Raw genomic sequence first — 20,702 nt, forward strand, 5'->3', positions numbered from 1 at the left:
AATGGTAAACAAAATTATTCCCCAAAACCTTACCAGCCAGTTTCTCCTTATATCTCTCAAGCCAGAACTGAGAAACATAGCCATCACTGGCTGTAAGAAACTGTGGAAATGTGACTGAGAGTACTCTGATGGATTTAATCATGATTCCTTTCCTGGGGCTGGCATATTGCTTCCCTTAACAAAATCAAGGTCTCTTTATTAAAAAGGAAGAGCGCCATGGCAGTGAATAGAATTTGTTACAGTGGCTGGGCACAGTGGCTCACGCCTGTCATCCCAGCACCCAGCACTTTGGGAGGCCAAGGCAGGCGGTTCACGAGGTCAACAGATTGAGTCCATCCTGGTCAACATAGTGATACCCTATCTCTACTAATATATATATATATACAGGGCATGGTGGCGTGCGTGCGTCTATAGTCCCAGCTACTCAGGAGGCTGATTGCTTGACCCGGGAGGCGGAGTTTGCAGTGAGCCAAGATCATGCTACTGAACTCTAGCCTGGCACCTGGTGACAGAGCAAGACTCTGTCTCAAAAAATAAATAAAATAAAAATTTGTTACAGTGCATTTCCCTGCTGCTTTTTCCTTTTTTTTGCATCCACTACTGCACTTTTCAGTTTTGGAATTCCAAAACTCATGTGTGGAATCGAGCCCTGGGGAGTAAAGATGGAAAAGGGTAGCTGGCAGGTTATAGCTGAGGTGTAATGTCTGACTGGAATGATCTTGGATTCTAGGTAAGATCCTAGCCTGATATTATCAGTCCCTTCAGAGGAACTATTAAGAGATCTTAGGAACTGATTTAAGTTACTGAATCAGAGGAACTATTAAGAGATCTTAGGAACTGATTTAAGTTACTCAATCTCAGAGGAGACTGACTGTAAACTCTAATCTGTACACTTGAAGTGGAACATCTACTCAAATAACTCCCATCAGTTACCTGCCCTGGCTCCAAAGCTACCCTTCCATATTGTGCCTAGAGCTGGCAGAATGCAAACCACAATCTCTGCCAATGAGGTCTTAGTAATGCTACAAGACTGGGCCAAGGAGGACTTGCTCCTCCATTCTAATTCCCATCTACTTGCAATTCTTATGAGTACTCCAAAGCTTCTAGAATCCCCAGCAGCAGTTGAGCCCCATTTGCAGCTTTCCCAGCACATAAAGAACCAGCTCGATCACTTCTCCCTCAGTGACAACAGCAGGACTGCAATGCCCCTCCTTAACAGCCTGAGTTTCTGCTCCTCTAAGTTTCTAAGTTGTAATAATTCCAACTTCTTCCTTGTTTCCTCAGCCATAGACATGGTGGCTGCTTCTTAGTTACCAGTACCCTAACTTTATTTTTGCCTTTTGGATTACCTAGTTAACAACTTTATATCATATTAACCTTTCTTTAGGTTAAATTCTCTGTTCAAATAATTGGTGTGATTTCTGTCTCCTGACTGGATCCTAGCTAATTCAGTAGTGTTATTCATGAAGAGACAGTCAAATGAAGAATCTTAAAGTACCCTATGCTTCCCCACATTGGGATTACTTCCTGTAGCTGCAGGACCTTCACAAAGCCTCTGATGGAAGATAAGGCCAGCAAGAGGCCATTGTTTGTTACTACATTAAGGATCTGGCCCCATATGCTTATGTGGAAGCCCTAACTTTTGTGAGCAGGGCTAGATCTGGTGGGCCTAACTAGGAGGGGCCTGAGCATCCTCCTTTTCCCTGGGTCTCTTTCAAAGCGGAAGATCCCTCTCAAGCAAGAGACATATTGAGACTCATCTTGTCATCACCTTCCCAATGTCATGAGACGAGAGGAAGAACCGTCAAGGATGATGGGTAGGGGCAAAGGGTACCTTTTGAGAAAAACTGAAAGGCCAGGAAAAGCAAGAGACTGACCCCAAAGAAAAAATGTCAAGTGAAAACCCAGTAAGTTCATCCCTTTTCATCATCTCTCCAAAACCTTGACTCTCAGAAGCATGCTCATTAATATCCTTGCTCTCAACCTATCCATATTAGCATTACTTTCTGGGGATGAGGAGTACCCTCATCCTAGAGAATCGGAAGTAGAGTCTGGTGAACAAATTTTCAAGTGCTAGTGTGGCAAATGAGAACAATGTAAGTTGGATGGTCTTTAGGAATATTTCTATGACATAAATAAGTTCCCATTTTCCACATCAAAGACTTTGTGTCTGACAAATTGGGACCAATTGTCTAAGCCAGGCGTCCCCAAACTACGGCCCGCGGGCCGCATGCGGCCCCCTGAGGCCATTTATCCAGCCCCCCTGCCGCACTTCAGGAAGGGGCACCTCTTTCATTGGTGGTCAGTGAGAGGAGCACAGTATGTGGCGGCCCTCCAACGGTCTGAGGGACAGTGAACTGGCTCCCTGTGTAAAAAGTTTGGGGACACCTGGTCTAAGCTCATGGTGCCCTCATTCCTAAATAGCATAGGAGGCACATACAAATCCTTATTTATTTATTTTTAAATTTTGCTTTTTCCGGCCGGGCGCGGTGGCTCAAGCCTGTAATCCCAGCACTTTGGGAGGCCGAGGCGGGTGGATCACAAGGTCGAGAGATCGAGACCAACCTGGTCAACATGGTGAAACCCCGTCTCTACTAAAAATACAAAAAATTAGCTGGGCATGGTGGCGCGTGCCTGTAATCCCAGCTACTCAGGAGGCTGAGGCAGGAGAATTGCCTGAACCCAGGAGGCGGAGGTTGCGGTGAGCCGAGATCGCGCCATTGCACTCCAGCCTGGGTAACAAGAGCAAAACTCCGTCTCAAAAAAAAAAAAAAAAAAAAAAAATTTGCTTTTTCTAAATTCATTAAATTGCTTCATTACAAATAAATTTTTGAATATTACGACACAAATTTTCCTTTTGAAAACACGTATTTAAAAAACTATTAACATATTCTTGTCATTGCTTATTAAAGCATATGGTGAGTCATTTAATAGTAACAGCTATCGCTTTTGACCTATGAGCTAAGCACATTAGCTCATTAATTTTACTATTAATCTATATTCACATTAATAATATATTGTTTGGATTAAGTAGTACCACAGGGGGCAGAAAACCCAAAAACTGTGTTAAACAAATATAGAAGTTTATTTGTCCCTCATGAAACCAGTCCAGGACTGATACAGCAGTTCCACAAGCAGCAGGGACCCAAATTCTGCCTATTTTATTGCTCTGTTGTCTTCAACACACGGCTGGTATCTTGTTATTAAGAACTCTTGAAACTTAAACACATTGGTTTCGCTTGCATCCCACTGTTGAGAATCAGCTGCAAAGTCACACCAAGCTGCAAGGGAGGCTGGAAAATGCCTTTATTCTGGACAATTACATCTTCCTCTCTACACATTGGTAGATACTGAGCAGTCTGTCCAACACGAAGACCTCTGTTCTTCTTGAGTAGCTCTTCCTGATTGGACCCTTAGGCTTTTGTTTTGTTATTTGTAATTTAAAAACAGGTTTATTGATAGATAATTCACATTCTATACAATTTGCCTATTTGAAGCATACGATTCAATGACTTTTAACATATTCAGAGTTGTGCAATTATTGCTAAAATCAATTTTAGAACATTTTCACCCTCCTCCAACCTAAATAAACCCCATATCCATTAGCAGTTACTTCTCTTTTACCTCTACCCACTTTCCCAGCCATAGGCAATGACTAACCTACTTTCTATATCTATGAATTTGACTATTTTGGACATTTCATATAAATGAAACCATCCAGTATGTGGTCTTTGGTGACTGGCTTCTTATACTTGGTATGTTTTTGTGGTTCATACATATTATAGCATGTACTGGTACTTCATTTTCATTTTATGGCCAAAGATTCCATGGTATGGATATATAACATTTTATTTATACATTAATCAGTTGATGGCCACTTGGGTTGTGGTCACTTATTGGCAATTATGAATAATGTTACTATCAATATTCATATATACATTTTTGTATGGATATATGTTTTTATTTGTCTTGAGTCTATTTCCGGGAGAGGAACTGCTGGGTCATACAGCTCAAACTTAATGTTTAACTTATTAAGGAACAGCTAAACTGTTTTCCAAAGTGACTACGTCATTTTATAACCCCATCAGCAATCTGTAAGGGTTCCAGTTTCTCCATATCCTTGTCAACACTTGTTAGTATTTGACTTTCTGATTACAGCCATGCAAGTGGATGTGAAATGACATCTCACTGTAGGTTTGCTTTGCATTTCCCTAATGACTAATAACATTAAAGTTTTTTTCCTCCTGCTTCTTGGCATTTGTAAGTCTGCTTGGGAGAAAGTCTATACAAATCATTTGCCTACCCTTAGGTTCTGAAATCTATTTTGTTTTCAAACACATAGTTCTATGTCAACTGGTTACATCCCGCATACTAGGTCGGAATTTTTTTTCTCTTCAGCTCCTAGAGAAAGCTGGGTTTTTATCTATTGTGGGAAATTCAGTGAGGCTTTGAAAAAGTTAGCATTTACATTGAAGTCATGTGATACGGTATAAATTGCAGATTTTATTCAGTACATGTAGACTCTCTGAGGAGAAATCTTATTTAAAAGCAAAGGAGCAGCCAACCTACAGGACAAGATAGTACTAAAGTATAGGTTGGTTTCCATCTTCTAGGTTCTCAAGCTTTTTAAATATTAATTTTAAGATACAAGGTACAAAGCTTTATGAATACTGTTTAAAAATATATAAGCAGGCTGAGCACAGTGGCTCACGCCTGTAATCCTAGCACTTTGAGAGGCTAAGGCAGAAAGCCTGCTTAAGCCCAGGAGTTCAAGATCAGCCTGGGCAACATAGTGAGACTCCTGTTTCTACAAAAAAGCAAAAAACAAACAAAAAAACATATGATGCTTTTAGTTAAAAATAATGCTTTCAATTTTTTACACATATTTAATATTTTAGTTAAAAAATAATGCTTCTGATATCTTATATCTCTTTCCACAAGTGATACTGAACATAGCCTATGTAATATACTTTGCTTGAAATGTGAAAGCCAAAGTCAAATAAATGCTATATCTAATTGTGGAGCCCAACACTATTTCATTAGTGAAGATGCTAGAGGTAGGCTGAGGGACAAAAAAAAGGCAATATAATAAAATGGAAAAAAAATGTTGACTTCAATAACTAGAGTCAATGTTCTATCATAGAATAAATCACTTAACCTCTCTGGACCTGAGTTTACAAATCTGGGCAAGAAAAGGTAGAAAGCTATATAGATTTCTGAGGACTATCTCAAAATCCTATTTATCTACAATGACTAAAGAGCATAGCTTGTCTATGGCAATTTCTAGGAGCATATGTCCATGAAAGATAAGTCTACTTAAGTAAGATAGACCCCAACCAGAAAGTCTACTTCACCTTACTAAGTAAAGGTTGTCAAGAGAGACACATTCCAATCCCCCAAACTGTTTAAGCGTGTTTGCTGTTTTGTGTCGATGTGTGACTCTAGCATTTCCCATTTTTATGGTATTTAACAAAATAGGTTATGTTCCAAATGTCTGGAAAACTATGGAGCAAACAGTTGTGCTACCCTTTTAGTTACTTATCTAAAATCTATTCTCCACTTCTTCCTTAGTTTAACATTAACTCGATTTGAGACAGCAATATGGCTAGGTCCACAGTGATGAATTGTGACTGGCCTAAGGTCATCATTGCAACCCTGTTTTCAGCTTTTCCTGCTTCCCTTGCAGCTACTCATGGCCACGTAAACATATATATGTCCATGGAACCCTCTTCATTCCGGGAGTGTCTCTAAAGGACTACTTTCCTGGAGAGTAGGATGGCATAGGCTAACTTTACTACAAATAGTACACATAGATGAATGCATTTCCTGACCAGTAAAGTCAGAATATGTTATCTTACAGGCATTTCTTTCATAAGATATTTACTCTAATTTCTTTCCTTTTTTTTTGAGACAGAGTCTCACTCTTGTCGCCTGGGCTGGAGTGCAGTGGTGCAATCTCGGCTCACTGCAACTCCACCTCCTGGGCTCAAGCAATTCTCCTGCCTTAGCCTCCTGAGTAGTTGAGATTACAGGGGTCCACCACCATGCCCAGATAATTTTTCTGTTTTTAGTAGAGATGGAGTTTCACCATGTTGGCCAGGCTGGTCACAAACTCCTGACCTCAGGTGATCGCCTACCTTGGCCTCCTTGGCAGAGGAGTGCTAGGATTACAGGCATGAGCCACTGTGCCTGGCCTCTAATTTCTACAAATAAATAAAAACCTATGCAGTCATTTATGTATTTAGTCTTACCTTGTGCCCATTTTTGGGAAAAACTTAAAAGGAAAAATCTGTTGGTCAAGAATGTGCATGTTTATAAACCCCTTGTCTATCATAAGCCTAGAGAACTTGGGAGTTAGTGAAATATTCATGTTAATCAACTTTTAGACATCGTTGTGTTGTCAAGTAAAAGCTGGAATCCAGTATTCTCAATTCTGTGTATTATTATCACCAGCGTTTAAAAAGAAAATTACAGGTCCTTCTACATCTATCACATACCTCTTCAGATTCAATAGGTCTAGTGGTGGCTTAGGCATCTATGATTGCTTTTTTTTTTTGCAACCTCTGCAACACTGCAACCTCTGCCTCCCAGGTTCAAGTGATTCTCCTACTTCAGTTTCCTGAGTACCTGGGATACAGGCACATACCACCACGCCCAGCTAATTTTTGTATTTTTAGTAGAGACAAGGTTTCACCATGTTGGTCAGGATGGTCTCGATCTCTTGACCTCGTGATCTGTCTGCCTTGGCCTTCCAAAGTGCTGGGATTATAGGTGTGAGCCACCACCCCTGGTCATCTATAATTTTTTAAAGTCCTACAGTTGATTTTGATAGACAGCCAAGGTAAAAACACTATGTTTTATAAATCACAGACACTATGACTCTTCAAGATGCTTAGGTGAGTATGGCCTTAGGGCACGGTGAAAATAACACTCTCACAGGTTTTGGGTCTCAGGTCTTGGTTCTGGCACTCAACAGCTAGGTGACTTTGAGCAGATTACTGAAAACTCTTTCAGCTTTAATGTGGCCGACTTAGGATAACTTTTGCTCTAGATGTAAACAAGAAGGGTTTATAAAAGCACATGGAAAATTATAGAGTTCAAAAACTTTTAACGTAGTATTTAATGTTATTTTCCTCTTTATGGAGTGTCCTTTCCCTTTCTTGCATGCTGTAAAAATCTTACCGTTCCTTCCAGAGTACCAAGTTCAAATCTCTGAAACCTTCCGTAAACCAATTGCACAGAAATATTACCTCATCAGGGTTTCTGCAGCACTTTGTACACTAACCCTAGCACACAGATAGTGATAAACGACAACCTCTTGTCCTCTTGTTGGTCTAGTGTAAGCGCCTACGGAATCCGGGGGTTGGGGAGGGATCTTAGTCTCTTCAGCATTCCCTGGGCCTAGCAGTGTTAGTTGAGGTGAACCAAAACAGCTATCTTCTCATCATTGAAAACAGAAAGAAATTGCCTTTTTAGAACCCAATTACCTATTTTTCTCTTCTTTTTCAAAAGCGGAATCTTTTCTTCAATCTACTTTTTACTTGTGGAATCCCAATCTGACAAGATTGAGGGGTTGAGGGATGCTGAGATCTGCCCTGGTAATCACAACACTTATGATAACACCGGTAATAATCTATTAGGGCCTGTACCTAGTAGGTGCCTGGCTACCCATATGACAGACATTTATCTAAGTCTCTCAACCACCTTATAAAAGGTGTACTATTATTACCCCACCGTATTGCTAGATAACAGAGGTTCAGAGGACTTGGGTAATTTGCTCAAACAACGTTACAAAGGCCAGAACTAGAATACGGATTTCACTCCAGAGCACCAAATCTGAACCTCTCCACGCACCTTCTTCATCTGGAGATACCTGGATGATTCAGTCCCTTTAGCGTGGTTCAGGGGCAAGTAACCTCGAGTTCACCTGGGCTCTCATTTGATAGAGATTATGGTAAACTGTCACTGACCAGACGGGGAGGTGGAAGCATCACCACCAGAACCATTTCCTCGTGATGCTCCTGTCACTGGGAAGCGTCCTATCTGTAACTTTATTTTAAAATTTATTTTTAGAGACAGGGTCTCATGGTGTCGCCCAGGCGGCAGCGCAGTGAGACACAGTCACTGCAGCCTCGATCTCCCAGGCTCAAGCGATCCTCCCACTTCAGCCTCCTGGGTAGCTGGGGCCACAGGGAAGCGCCAACGCACCCGGTTAATTTTCACATTTTTGTAGAGGTGGGGTCTCGCTCTGTTGCCCAGGCAGGTCTCGAGCTCCCAGGCTCAAGCGATCCTCCCGCCTCGGCCTCCCTAAGCACTGGGATTGCAGCCGTGAGTCACAGCGCCTGGGCGCTGTAACTTTAAATGGCCCGCGAGTATTCCGCGGCCCAACCCTGCCCGCCTCACCCGGTCAACGGAGGACGCCCGTCAAAGTCTGGGAGCTGCAAGCGCGCGGGCGAATCGTCCGCGCGCGGCTTTTTCTTCATGGCAACGGGGGCACACCTTGCTTCGCGGTTCCCAGAAGTCCTTCAGGCCGCAGACCTTTCTGCCCGCCACACTCCCGCGGGTCCTTACGGATCACCTCCAGCCACCTTGTCTCCTCCCGGAGCCCGCCCGCCGGAAGTGACGGCCCGGAAGCGTCTCTCCTCCCACAGGGGGCGGGGAAGGAAGATGGCGGCGCCCAGCAGCCGGTGAGGAGAGCGGACACGGGGTTCCCGGGGAGCGGCCAGACTGATGAATTATGGCCGCATCTCCGCACACTGTCTCTTCACGCCTCCTGACAGGTACTGTACCCGCCTTGGGCACGACCTGGGGGGAAATTCTCCTCTTATTGTTACGTGCGAGACCATGGTTCCGGCTGGCTGCAACCTTGGGGAGCCCTTGGCGAGGCTGGCTGGCCACCGGTGCGGTGGAGAAATGACCTCTGGAGTAGCTTGGAGTGAAGAAGCCGCGGAACCAGGGTCCAGTCTTGCGCTGTGGCTCTGGTGGTCCACACCGCCTCCTCCATCCGGCTTCTGCGGAAGATCGGTGTCCAGTGCTTCTTTCAGTTTTCAGGTAGCGGAAGCTGGAGGAGAGGGCAGAGTAGAACCTTGGAGATCCATAACCCTCTTGGCTTATCAGAACCTCAGCTTCTAGCCACTGGCTTTCAATGACAAGGAACGTACTTGGAAGCCTTTTTCCAATAGAAAGGGTAATAGTGACAACGGTGATGATGATGACAGTTGCAGACAGCGGATCACAGTCCCCCTCTGACTTTTGTTACTGTACCGCCTGAGTGGCCCTTAATATAATCCTTTCACTTGAAGGAACTTGTGACAAATGTATATTGGAGCTGGAATGCTCTTCCTGGACTCTTGGTAATGTCTCAGCTCAAATGTCACCTTTTCAGGAAGGCCTGTATAGAGACCACCTTATATAAATTAGGCCCCCCTACCTCCTTTTCACATCATTCCATTTATTTCTTAAATTATGGTTAGTACAGCCTGTACTTGTTTGTTTATATACTCGTTTATTATTTGCTTTTCCCAGCTAGAATATAAACCTGGTGATGGCATGGACAGTGGTCATCTCTGGGTTACCTCTGTATTTCCGGTGCCTGGAACAGTACTTACTGTACAGTGTTTGCTCTCAGTAGTTATTTGTGGATGGATGAAATTTGTCCCCTTGAAGATATTAAAGAGGACGTTAGGAATTGTCTTGCCCCAGTATTTTAGTTGGTAACTAATGGTTGTATGAGAAATATGTTGCCCATGGTTCCTATTAGAGACCAGATAAGGGAAGCCAGGGACTGCCTTCTGATCACATCCCAGAAACTTTTTTCACTTGTCACCTGCCACACACAAGCTCTCTGCACCATCTGGTGATGTTGACACTGTGACTCCATTACACTGCTTTCTTCTGTCTTATAATGTTATTTTATGGCTCTGTTCTGGTCTGTGTGATCCCAGGGCAGTTTGTTTGACTTTTCTGGAATTGAGTTTACTCATCTATAAAATGACGTCATTGAACTAGGTGATCTCAGAGGTCCTATTTGGTTTGTAAAGTGGAGAGGCGGTATAGGTGAAACAGAATTGGCTAGGGTTTGGTAATTGACGAAGCTGGGGGATAAGTAATGGGAGATCATGATACTCTTCTGCTTTTTCACATGTGATATTCCATAATGAAAAGTCGTTGTTTTTTAAAGGCCTGTGATTCTTTTTTGAATCACTTGTTACATTCTACTCTCTCTGACTGTGAATGTTCTTTGATCCTGATCCTGGGCACTCCATTCCCAGAGAATTCATCTTTTCCTAGTGCTTGAAATTTCTCCTCTGTGTGGAGGTTTTTCCAGCAGGCACCCTTCAGATTAGCTGTTTTTCTGCCTTTCCATTCTATATTGTCAGCTATAGGACAATTCTGCTTGACTGCTGTGAATTCTCCAGTTCCAGTAGGTGGGCTGCATATGACCCACATAGTTTGTTGCCAGATCAGTCTTTGCAGTGGTGGTATGGAAGGAATTCATAGACAGCTTACTCCCTGAAGCTATGAACATAATTGCCAAAAACTCTGCTAGTAAGTGGCCTGTATAACTTCCTGTGATCCACTGGGAAGATCTACTAAGAGAGCTTGGTGGAAAAGTGGCACGGTGGGACAAGGTGGCAGAGAAGGTAAACTGGGACAGTGTTAGTGATGGAGTAGTATCATGCCTGATTTTCCTTCTAAAAGTTCTAAGTATTTTATAGCCATTTAAAAACTGTCATCACTGGCTGGGTGCAGTGGCTCACACCTGTAATCCCAGCACTGTGGGAGGCCAAGGCAGGTGGATCACTTGAGGTCAGGAGTTCAAGACTAGCTTGGCCAACATGGTGAAACACCCTCTCTACTAAAAATACAAAAAATAAACACAAAATTAAATTTTAAAAAATTAGCCAAGTGCGATGGTGTGTGCCTGTAACCCCAGTTATTCAGGAAGCTGAGGTAGGGGAATAGCTTGAACACAGGAGGCAGAGGTTGTAGTGAGCTGAGATCCTGCCACTGCACTCCAGCCTGGGTAACAGAGTGAGACTCCATCTCAAAAAATAAAAAATGCCAGCATTTTTTTTTTTTTTTTGAGACGGAGTTTCGCTCTTGTTACCCAGGCTGGAGTGCAATGGCGCGATCTCGGCTCACCGCAACCTCCGCCTCCTGGGTTCAGGCAATTCTCCTGCCTCAGCCTCCTGAGTAGCTGGGATTATAGGCACGCGCCACCATGCCCAGCTAATTTTTTGTATTTTTAGCAGAGACGGGGTTTCACCATGTTGACCAGGTTGGTCTCGATCTCTCGACCTTGTGATCCACCCGCCTCGGCCTCCCAAAGTGCTGGGATTACAGGCTTGAGCCACCGCGCCCGGCACCAGCATTTTTTAGCTACTTGTCTTCTTACCTAATTTTAGAAGTCCTAAAATCAGGAACCAGTGTTGATGGTAAATAATAGATATGGTCACATGCTTCCAGAATTTTGATGTGTCTATTATAATCTTTGTGTATCTTCAAACTCACATTTGTTTACACAGGGCTGAAATGTCTTTCAGTTTCTAGGCACTGATTCGTAGAAATGTGACATGGTTTAACTAAATGAAATTCAGTTTCCTAGCTGTTTTTTCTTCATACTACCATTCTGTAAAATACCAGTTTGACCTACTTAATTTTTCTTTTTTTTTTTTGAGATGGAGTGTCACTCTTGTTGCCTGGGCAATCTCAGCTCACTGCAGCCTCCACCTCTCGGGTTCAAGCAATTCTCCTGGCTTAGCCTCCCAAGTAGCTGGGATTACAGGCATGCCCCACCATGTCTGCCTAATTTTTTTGTATTTAGTAGAGATGGGGTTTCACAATGTTGGTCAGGCTGGTCTTGAACTCCTGACCTCAGGTGATTCCCCCACTTATCTTGAGAGTTATTTTCTAAGGTGATTCCAAGGCAAAGACATTTTCATGTTTATGGGAAACAAACATGTCATAATTAACTCAGGTTTGAGACTATAATTTCAGTGAAGAAGTGATTTCTCTCCAGTCTAAGCAAATAGTCATGTATTTTTCGGGATTGTGATAGTTCTCCTTCCCACAGTCCAGGTGTGCTGTGTGGGCTATCTGGTCATCAAACATTATTTCCTTATTATATAAAAGTGCTCTGTGAGCTATTGTATAAAGGTGGTGAGTAAAGAATTCTTGCCATCAAGGAACTAAAAAATTAGATGATGGGAACAATTTGCATGAAGAAGTGTCATACAACACAGCATAAAGTGATAGAGTAGTTGAAAAAGACAGAAAATTTGACGGAGTGGCGTGCAAACAAGGAAACAACAGAAGCAGGAACAGATTGTGAAATGTGTAGTGTTTTTAGTGGAGGGTCATGGGTAATGTTGCTTTGGTGAGTTGTGTGAGTAATATGTATTCAGGGCTGCAGGAAGAAAACTGTTGCCTCTGAGAACATGGATTAGAACGGAAAGGAAGTAGCGAAGGCAGGATGACTAGCTTGAACGCTACTGTCATTACCATGGTCTAAATGTAAGATGATAAATGTAAGAACATCAGTAGAAGTGGAAAGAAGTGGGCAGATTTGATCTGTATTTCAGAGTAGATTGAAGTGGATGGTTGTTAAGTGTTAATGGGAGAGTTCAAGATGTTCCTGAAGTCTTAAATAGGTACTGATTTTTTGTGCAGTAGGAAACAGAGTGGATTGGTTGAGAATACAGTGCTCTTAAAGACATTTTGCGATCCATCCATATGGAGATACCAAGAGAAGAGATGGAAATAGACCCAATGACTCTAGAAATGATTTGAAGATCAGAATTATCCTATAGTTACCTTTGCTGAGGGACAATATTTAGGGTTCAGAAAGAGGGACCGTGACTACCTCAAAGTGGCATACATAGCAAGAAGAGACACCATCTGCAACTGAGAAGTAGAATGCAGAGAACCAGGAACACTTAGTGTCATGGAAGCCATCGGGAGAATCTGTGGTGTTATATGACTTGTCAGAGGCTTGAATAGGATGAGGACCAAGGCAGAAGCATTGGATTTGTTGATACTTGAGAGAAGTTTCAGTGGAATGATTAAAAGCCAAATTTAGATACAACAAAAATAGCTTATTTCTGGCTAGATTGATAGAGTGATACTTTATGGAGAACGGTTTCTTCTTCCTTTTTGTTTTACCCTATATAGTTAAAATATTAACCTGAAATATATATATATATATATATATATATATATATATATTTCAATTTATTGTCATTTATTTTTTAAAATTGTGCTTTTTATTTTCTACTTTTGAAAAAGTGACCGAACTGGTGGTTTTATATTTTATTAAAAAGATCTGTAGCGTGGTCATTTCAGCATGTAATGTAATAAAGCATAGTGATCCTGAAATGAAAATTTTCTCTGGCCCTTCCGAAGACTTAGACTGACTTAAACAATGAGTAGGGCTGGTAAATTGCATTATTCACAAATCTGGATTGGATTATTTCAAAGCTGTGACCCATCACACAGTGTAGCACTTACCTTAGTAGCTGGCTTTGCTTCTGGGGAGGTGTAGTCATCATTTGATAAGAAGTATGGATCATTTAACCTTTCTTCCACTTTTCTCTCTATTGTAGGTTGGGTAGGAGGATGTGTCTGGTATCTTGAAAGAAGAGCAATACAGGAATCCCCTCACAAGTTCTTGCATCTTGTCAGGAACGTCAATAAGCAGTGGATTACATTTCAGCACTTTAGCTTCCTCAGACGCATGGTATGTTTAGAAGACCATTCTTACTCTGTTACTTTTTGCCTTTTTCTCTGTATGAGGGAACTTCAGAAATTCCTATTTAATAAAAGTTTTAAGAAATACTGTTGGAAAAGAACTTTTATTTAGCGTCCTTAAATTTATCCAGATCTCTTGTTTTGATTATTCTTAACCGAAACCAGAATAATTCTGGCGTTTGAGGTTAAAAGTATGATCCTGAACTTATTGATTAAGTTTAGTGAAAGACTGGAAACGTGTGGCATATTTTGACCTGGCCAAAATTGGGAAAAGCTGAACTGTTTGTTATATTACATCTTTTAAAATTCTTTGGAGTTTTGTGACTTCATCAGTAATAGGGAAATAATTGCTTTAAGAGTGCTACCCTCTTATTTTCTTAAATCAGCAGTACATTTAAAAGTCTTTTGTAACAGTTGCACTTCCACATAAATTCAAACAATTTGACAGTTTTTATAATTTTCTAGGCATTTTATAGTGGGCATTGATAACATACATCAATTGGGTTGACTTTGTGAATTTGTGGGCAGTATGGAACTTGCTATTAATTGCCAGTGAGGGCATTTGCCATTTTCTTAAATGGAAAAGGGTCATAGAACAGCAAAATGATGGCTGAAAACTCATAGTGCCAGCCTGAAAGAATGGCAAAATTGTAATTTAATATCCTATTTTACATTTCTCTCATCTTTAATTTAAAACTTAAAATTTCAGTAAAACTCGATATATTGATATGAGATTTACATTTCTAGAAATGATCAAGCTTTTAAAGTTGGGAGTCAAGGATAATGGTGGATACTTAGAGGAGAAATTCAAATATGTATAATTCCCTATTTTATGTAAATGGAACTCTTCATTCATGAGTTTGTAATTCTTTATTAAGACTAATATATGTAATATCAAATCTTTCTGATATAGTGGAGAAGGCACTTAACTGGCTAGTAAGTGGTAGAGACCATGTAACTTCACAACCTATGTTCTGTCTTCATCCTGCCCTGCCATAAAATCATTCAGCCCTGGATTATGCCCTACCACTGAGCCCCTTTCTATGCTGTTTGTCTGAGAACATGGAAAGTCAACAGGTTGACTTGGGCTCTTTTTCTTTCTTTTTTTTGTGGATGTGAGAGTCGTTCAGGCTCAAGTACAATGATGCAATCACAGCTCACTGCAACCTCAATCTCCCAAGCTCAAACAATCCTTCTGCCTCAGCCTCCCAAGTAGCTGGGACCATGGGCATGTGCCACCATGACCCACTAACTTTTTTTTTTTTTTTTTTGGTGGAGACAAGGCTTTCCAGTGTTGCCCAGGCTTGTCTTATACTCCTGGGCTCAAGAATCCTGGGATTACAGTTGTGAGCCGCTGTGCCCGGCTGGGCTCTTGATTACTGAAAATTTTTTTATTGTATTTGGAATGTTAAGTCTCCAGAGACAATTCTGGAGAAGATAAATAACTAAATTTATTTTTCTTTCAAGGATTGTGTATTTCTAGGCTTATCTAAACTACAGAAATTGAAAATCATTACTGAGGACTGAATTTTATTCTCCATATCTCTTAGTATAGTGATTTCCATATAGCACTCTATAAATATATGATTAATTAACAGATATTAAAGCTGTGGGAAAAGCTTTCAAATAATGTAATAGTTGGACTGATTGAAGATGTTGCTAAACAATCATTTCAGAGCATTTGGGGCCTTGGTTTTATAGGAATGTGTGCTTTTTTGTTTAGTATGTCACACAGCTGAACAGAAGCCACAACCAGCAAGTAAAACCCAAGCCAGAACCAGTAGCATCTCCTTTCCTTGAAAAAACATCTTCGGGTCAAGCCAAAGCAGAAATATATGAGATGAGACCTCTTTCACCACCCAGCCTTTCTTTGTCCAGAAAACCAAATGAAAAGGAATTGATAGAACTAGAGCCGGCCTCAGAAATTGAAGACTCAATAAATGTAGGGAAAGAGACAAAAGAGGAAAAGCAGTGGAAAGAGATGAAGCTACAAGTGGATGAATTGCCAGGAATTTTGGCTCGACTATCCAAAATCAAACTCACAGGTACTTTGTTTTTCTGGTATACTTAAATACTTATTTGAAACTTTATTTTTAGTTAAATACAAAGCTTATTTTATGTACCACCCAAAAAGAATAATTTGGAACTGCAGGTGCTGTCTTAGTATTTTTTCCTTTCTTCAATTTAATTGGGATTTGAAATTGAATTTTCTGAATTCTATTTACACATTATTATAAATAGTATTGCATTGTAAGTATTGTACTTAAAATAGTCACCCTTTTCCTTTGCAATTAAAATGGGATGTTTTTCCTGCTTAATTCCTTGTTTTTGGTGTTTTTATACCTGCTGTAAAAATGCAGTAAGATAATAAGTTTTGTCGACTTGAGTTCTGGAATGGGAAGAATTGCACTGCTGGGTTTGATAGGAACCCACAGTGGCCACTGAGTCTCCCAGTTCACTTCTGTGTTTTGCTCCTTGTAGAGCCTCTGGGGTTGTCACAGGTCTGTGGGAGCTAGGGTGCATTTTTCCTGAAAGGAGATTTGGAACCAGATTTTTTTTTGACCTAATTCTAGCTCAGTATGCCAAATTTTATTGCCATAATTAAGTCATTTGGTTGTCACAATCACCCTGTAAGTCAGGCAAAGCATCATTATTATCCCATCATATAGCTAAACTTTGACATAGCTTTTTCTGGGCTAACACTGTTTAGAAGGTATGTTCTGGGTCATTCTGCAGCTTGGGGGAGACCTGGTTTACTATTCTTAAATGAGAGTAAAGAGACTGATTGTAATGTGAATAATAAGATAAAGCCAGGTTCTTTGAGGATGGAAAATGGTAAATAATGTTGGAGTCAGATGAGAAGATGAGACAGGGAGGCTTTTGAGAGTAGAGAAGGATCAGAGAAATAGTGGTAAGGTTTTTTTTGTTTTTTGTTTTTTAAAGAGACTTGAGCCTGAAATCCAGGGCAAAAGGAGGTAACTAGACAACTTCTCTCCTTAGTGACCAGCCTTACTTAAAGACAGTTGTTTTTGAAGAAATGATGAATAGACACGGGATTTAGTGAAGGAGCTAAAGAGTCTTAGTAATACTTCACGTAATATAACTCTAAAACAGTGAGATGAATTCTATGTGATCACCTTGAAAACATGTCTCAGTCGTTTGTGATAGCTAAGCAAGGAATCAGCATGTTTTTAAAGAATTTCTCTTTTGTCGTTTACACAGGTGGTCTGAGTGTCATGCTGCTGACATGTTAAGAATGACTGTAGATAAGTTAGGTTTATAAGGATGCCACCCCAAAATTGAGGCCTCTCAGCCTGTAGGCATCAGATGTGACCTCTGTCAACAGCAGGAGCTTCTTTGTGTGCTCCATCACTTAGCACACCCACCCTGCAGATTAGCTCTCCTCTCTTATCATCCCATTTCTGTCAGTTAGAACATTCTTCACTTCGATCAGAGGAGAAACCTTAGAACCAGTCTTCTTCACTTTTTGCTCTCCATTCTCCCCTTCATCTTTAACTTCTGTCATGAGCAGAATCTTTTTTAAGGCCTATGAGATTCGCTTTCCCATCCTCATTTCTGAAGATGCCCTCCTAGTTTAGGTTGGAAACACAGGAGGCCATTGGTTTTTGCAGCAGCTCCTAACTGTTCTTTTCTCTTGTTCTCTGCCCCGCTTACCCTGCAGTTTATGCTGCCCAGGGTCACCACACTAACTTTCTGAAAACATTGCTTTTGATTTTCCTAACCTACACGAGTCTATAGTTTTTCCATATTACCTTCTGTTTCAACCCTGCTTAGTGTTAAAGGAACACTGTAACCTGGAATGATCAAACTGTTTCTCTGAATCTACCTTTTTTCTCTTTCCCTGTCCCTCCACACCACTAAAGTCAAGCACACTTAAGTTCAGATCTTGACTCTGATATTTATTAGCCAGTGAGACTTTTGGGCAGTTCCTTAACTTTATTGAGATGATTTCCACATCTGTAAAGCAGGAATAATAATAGCTTATTTAAGAATTCAATCAAATAATTAATGCATAGAAAGCATCCAACAGCATGCTTGACACATGGGAGACACTCAAGTTCCCGAAAGGTAAATATTTGATTGTCTGCTTAATGTGTAGTATATTTCCCCTAAGGTGGTTTTTGCCTGTGGAGGGAATTAAGGTGAATGAATATTTACTCAGCAGGGGAGATGAGGAGAATTGTAAGTAGAGGGAAAAGTCTTTGCAAAAGCAAAGAAGTCTGAGTTATCCTGACACATGCAAAAAGGCAGTTTGACTATGAGTAGCAAAATACGACTTGAATGTCATAAAGGAGAGGTGCTTATTAAGATTGAAGAGTTAGGCAGCGGTCATGTTGTCATGTTGACATATATTTCAGGCTAAAGAGTTAGATCGTAGCCATGGAAAGTCCTGGAAGCTTCTTTGCAGGGATATGATCACTTTGTGTTTTAACTTATTTATTTACCTTTTAAGTATTTTAAAATTTAGATTAAATTAGTATAGGCTTATTATAAAAAATAATTCAAATAATACAGAAGCATATGTTTTAAACTGAGAAAGTATCCTTTCCTACCATTCTAGATCAAAACTCCTGTGTGTGTGTGTGTGTGTGTGTGTGTGTGTGTACAACTTGCCATTTTCTTTAAGTACAACTTGCCATTTTCTTATGACAGTATAGTTTTCACTGATAATATTCACTGCATGCTATTCCATTGTATGAATCTGCCATTATTAACTAGTCCTTTACAGGTAAACATTTGTGGTATTTCCAGGTTTGGCAACTTGCCATTTTCTTATGACAGTACAGTTTTTGCTGACAATATTCACTGCATACTATTCCATTGTATGAATCTGCTGTTATTAACTAGTCCTCCACAGGTAAACATTTGTGATATTTCCAGGTTTTTTACTATTAAAAGCAATTCTGTGCTTAACTTTTATGTGTATGTCATGACAGACTCATACAAGTCTGTCTCTAGGATCAGTATTTAGAAACGTAATAGCTAGCTTTAAACCTTTAAATCTTTGATGGAACAACAAGTACGTTTCTAAAAAGATAGTATAATTTGCTCGTCCCCTCGACAGCATTTGGGAGTTTGACTTTCTCTGTGGAGTCCACTCCTGCATAAACAGTCTTTACCAGTTTTGCCAGTTTGCTCATTGAAAGTGATTTTATGTGAGTTTTCATTAAGTTTTGGTAAGATTTAGCATATTTTTTCTATTTTGATCATTTATGTTTTTTCTTCTATTATTTGGCTCTTGTACCTTGGTCATTCCTTATTGATTTTTTAGAATTCTTTGTAAATAAAGAAAATGAACAGTTCATACATCATATTCATTACAAATGTTTCTTCTCATTCTGTCTTTTTCTTTATTTGTGGTATTTCGTTGTTTTATTTTGTTTTACTTTGCTCTATGGAGATTTTTGACTTTTATGTTATTTGTTTTTTTTCATGCTTAGAAATGTTTCACCACCCTGTGGTTATAAAAACATTCACTCATGTTTTCTTCTGATGCTTTTATATTTTTGCATATTCTCTAAGGCTTTGAGACCATCTGGAATATATTTCAGTAGAAGGAATAGGCTTGATTAAGAAAACTGCTGTGGTAGTACTATAGAGCAAGGATCACCTGTTTTTATAAATGAAGTTTTATTGGAACACAACCACGCCCACTTGTTCTGAGCATATGTCATGCTGCAGTGACCAGAAATCTTATGACCTGGAAGCCTGAAATGTTTACTATCTGGCCTTTACAGAAAAAGTTTGCTGACCTTCTATCAGAGAGCATAGAATAGTGAGAGGTAAGAATGATGGCAGACAAATAGTGGTGGTCAACTGAGAAACGACTTGGGTCTGAACTGAGTCTGTGGTGGGGAAAGAGAAAAAGGTGGCGGGGGGAGGGAGGAGAGAAAAAGAGAGAGAGAGAGAGAGAGAGAGAGAGAAAGAGAAAGAGAAAGAGAAAGAAAAATTAAGGAAATCGAATGAGTAGGACCTTACATAAATGAAGCGGATTGCTGAGGAGACTTAAAATAAGAGCTGAGGGCATGGAGCAGCAGAGAGTTTGAATACCTTCAGGTGAAGCAGGTATTTTCCAGCTCCGTGGGCCCTTTCGTTGTTGATTATTCTAGACTCTGCCCTGCTGTCTGAGAGAGAACATAGTGTGCCATCTTCTGGAGTCAGATTCCCCTGCATTCAAATCCTGGCTTTGGCTAGCTGACTGACCTTGCACAAGTTTTATAATCTCGCTGGGCTCAGTTTACCCATCTGTACACTAGGGAAATAATAGTCCTTCCTTCATAGGGTTGATCTGTGTAATAAGTGACATTTGCAAATGACATAGAAGTGCCTAGTACATGTCAAGAGCTATACACATATTTCTTAAAAAATAAATTTAATACCTGGCTGCCCCCATTGGCATTTGCTGCCCCTGCTCTAGAAACAATTACGGGCTTCTGGAGTAAAAAGCTAGATGAACGGTGGTGTTGAGACCTAAGAGTGTGAATATGGAAGGAAGAAAAGGTTTAAAGCAAAGGTGAGGAGTGCAATATTGGATAAGTGGAATTTGAGTTGCTACTGGCATATCCAGGTAGGTGGCCGTGAAAGACAAGAGCTCAGAGAGAACATTAGAGTGGAAGAAGCAGGGCTGTTCAGCATGGAGTTGGCAGTGAAGTCATGGTAGTCAATGATGTTACCAAGGATCAGTGTGTAGAGTGACCATGTTGATGGTCACCAGAAATTCGGGGTATATCCCCTTTTAAGGATTAGGTAAGGTATCTAATAGACCCTGCGAGAAGTAAATGGTCAGAGGGAGGAAAACAGGAAAAGACTCTGTCACAGAAGCCAAAGCAATAGAACCAGTTCATAAAGGGAAGTGATCTGCACAGTCAAATGCTACAGGTCTCCTGAGAAGCCTGGCTGGTGAGTTATTTGCCAATTAGACAGTCACTATT

General features: G+C 40.6%; 1 protein-coding gene across 1 annotated transcript in view; it reads left to right on the forward strand.

Moving 5' to 3' along the window:
* The first annotated feature begins 8,657 nt into the window (after positions 1–8,657).
* COX10 (cytochrome c oxidase assembly factor heme A:farnesyltransferase COX10) overlaps positions 8,658–20,702 on the forward strand; it is a 132,045-nt gene continuing 120,000 nt past the window's right edge. The window contains exons 1-3 of the mRNA XM_003929258.4: positions 8,658–8,780; positions 13,605–13,738; positions 15,473–15,794. Of these exons, the coding sequence (XP_003929307.1) occupies positions 8,738–8,780; positions 13,605–13,738; positions 15,473–15,794 (499 nt within the window). The 5' untranslated portion in view covers positions 8,658–8,737. The remainder of the gene's footprint in view (positions 8,781–13,604; positions 13,739–15,472; positions 15,795–20,702) is intronic.

This window comes from Saimiri boliviensis, chromosome 17, assembly GCF_048565385.1.
Source record: "Saimiri boliviensis isolate mSaiBol1 chromosome 17, mSaiBol1.pri, whole genome shotgun sequence".
In the NCBI taxonomy this organism is placed as follows: Eukaryota; Metazoa; Chordata; class Mammalia; order Primates; family Cebidae; genus Saimiri; species Saimiri boliviensis.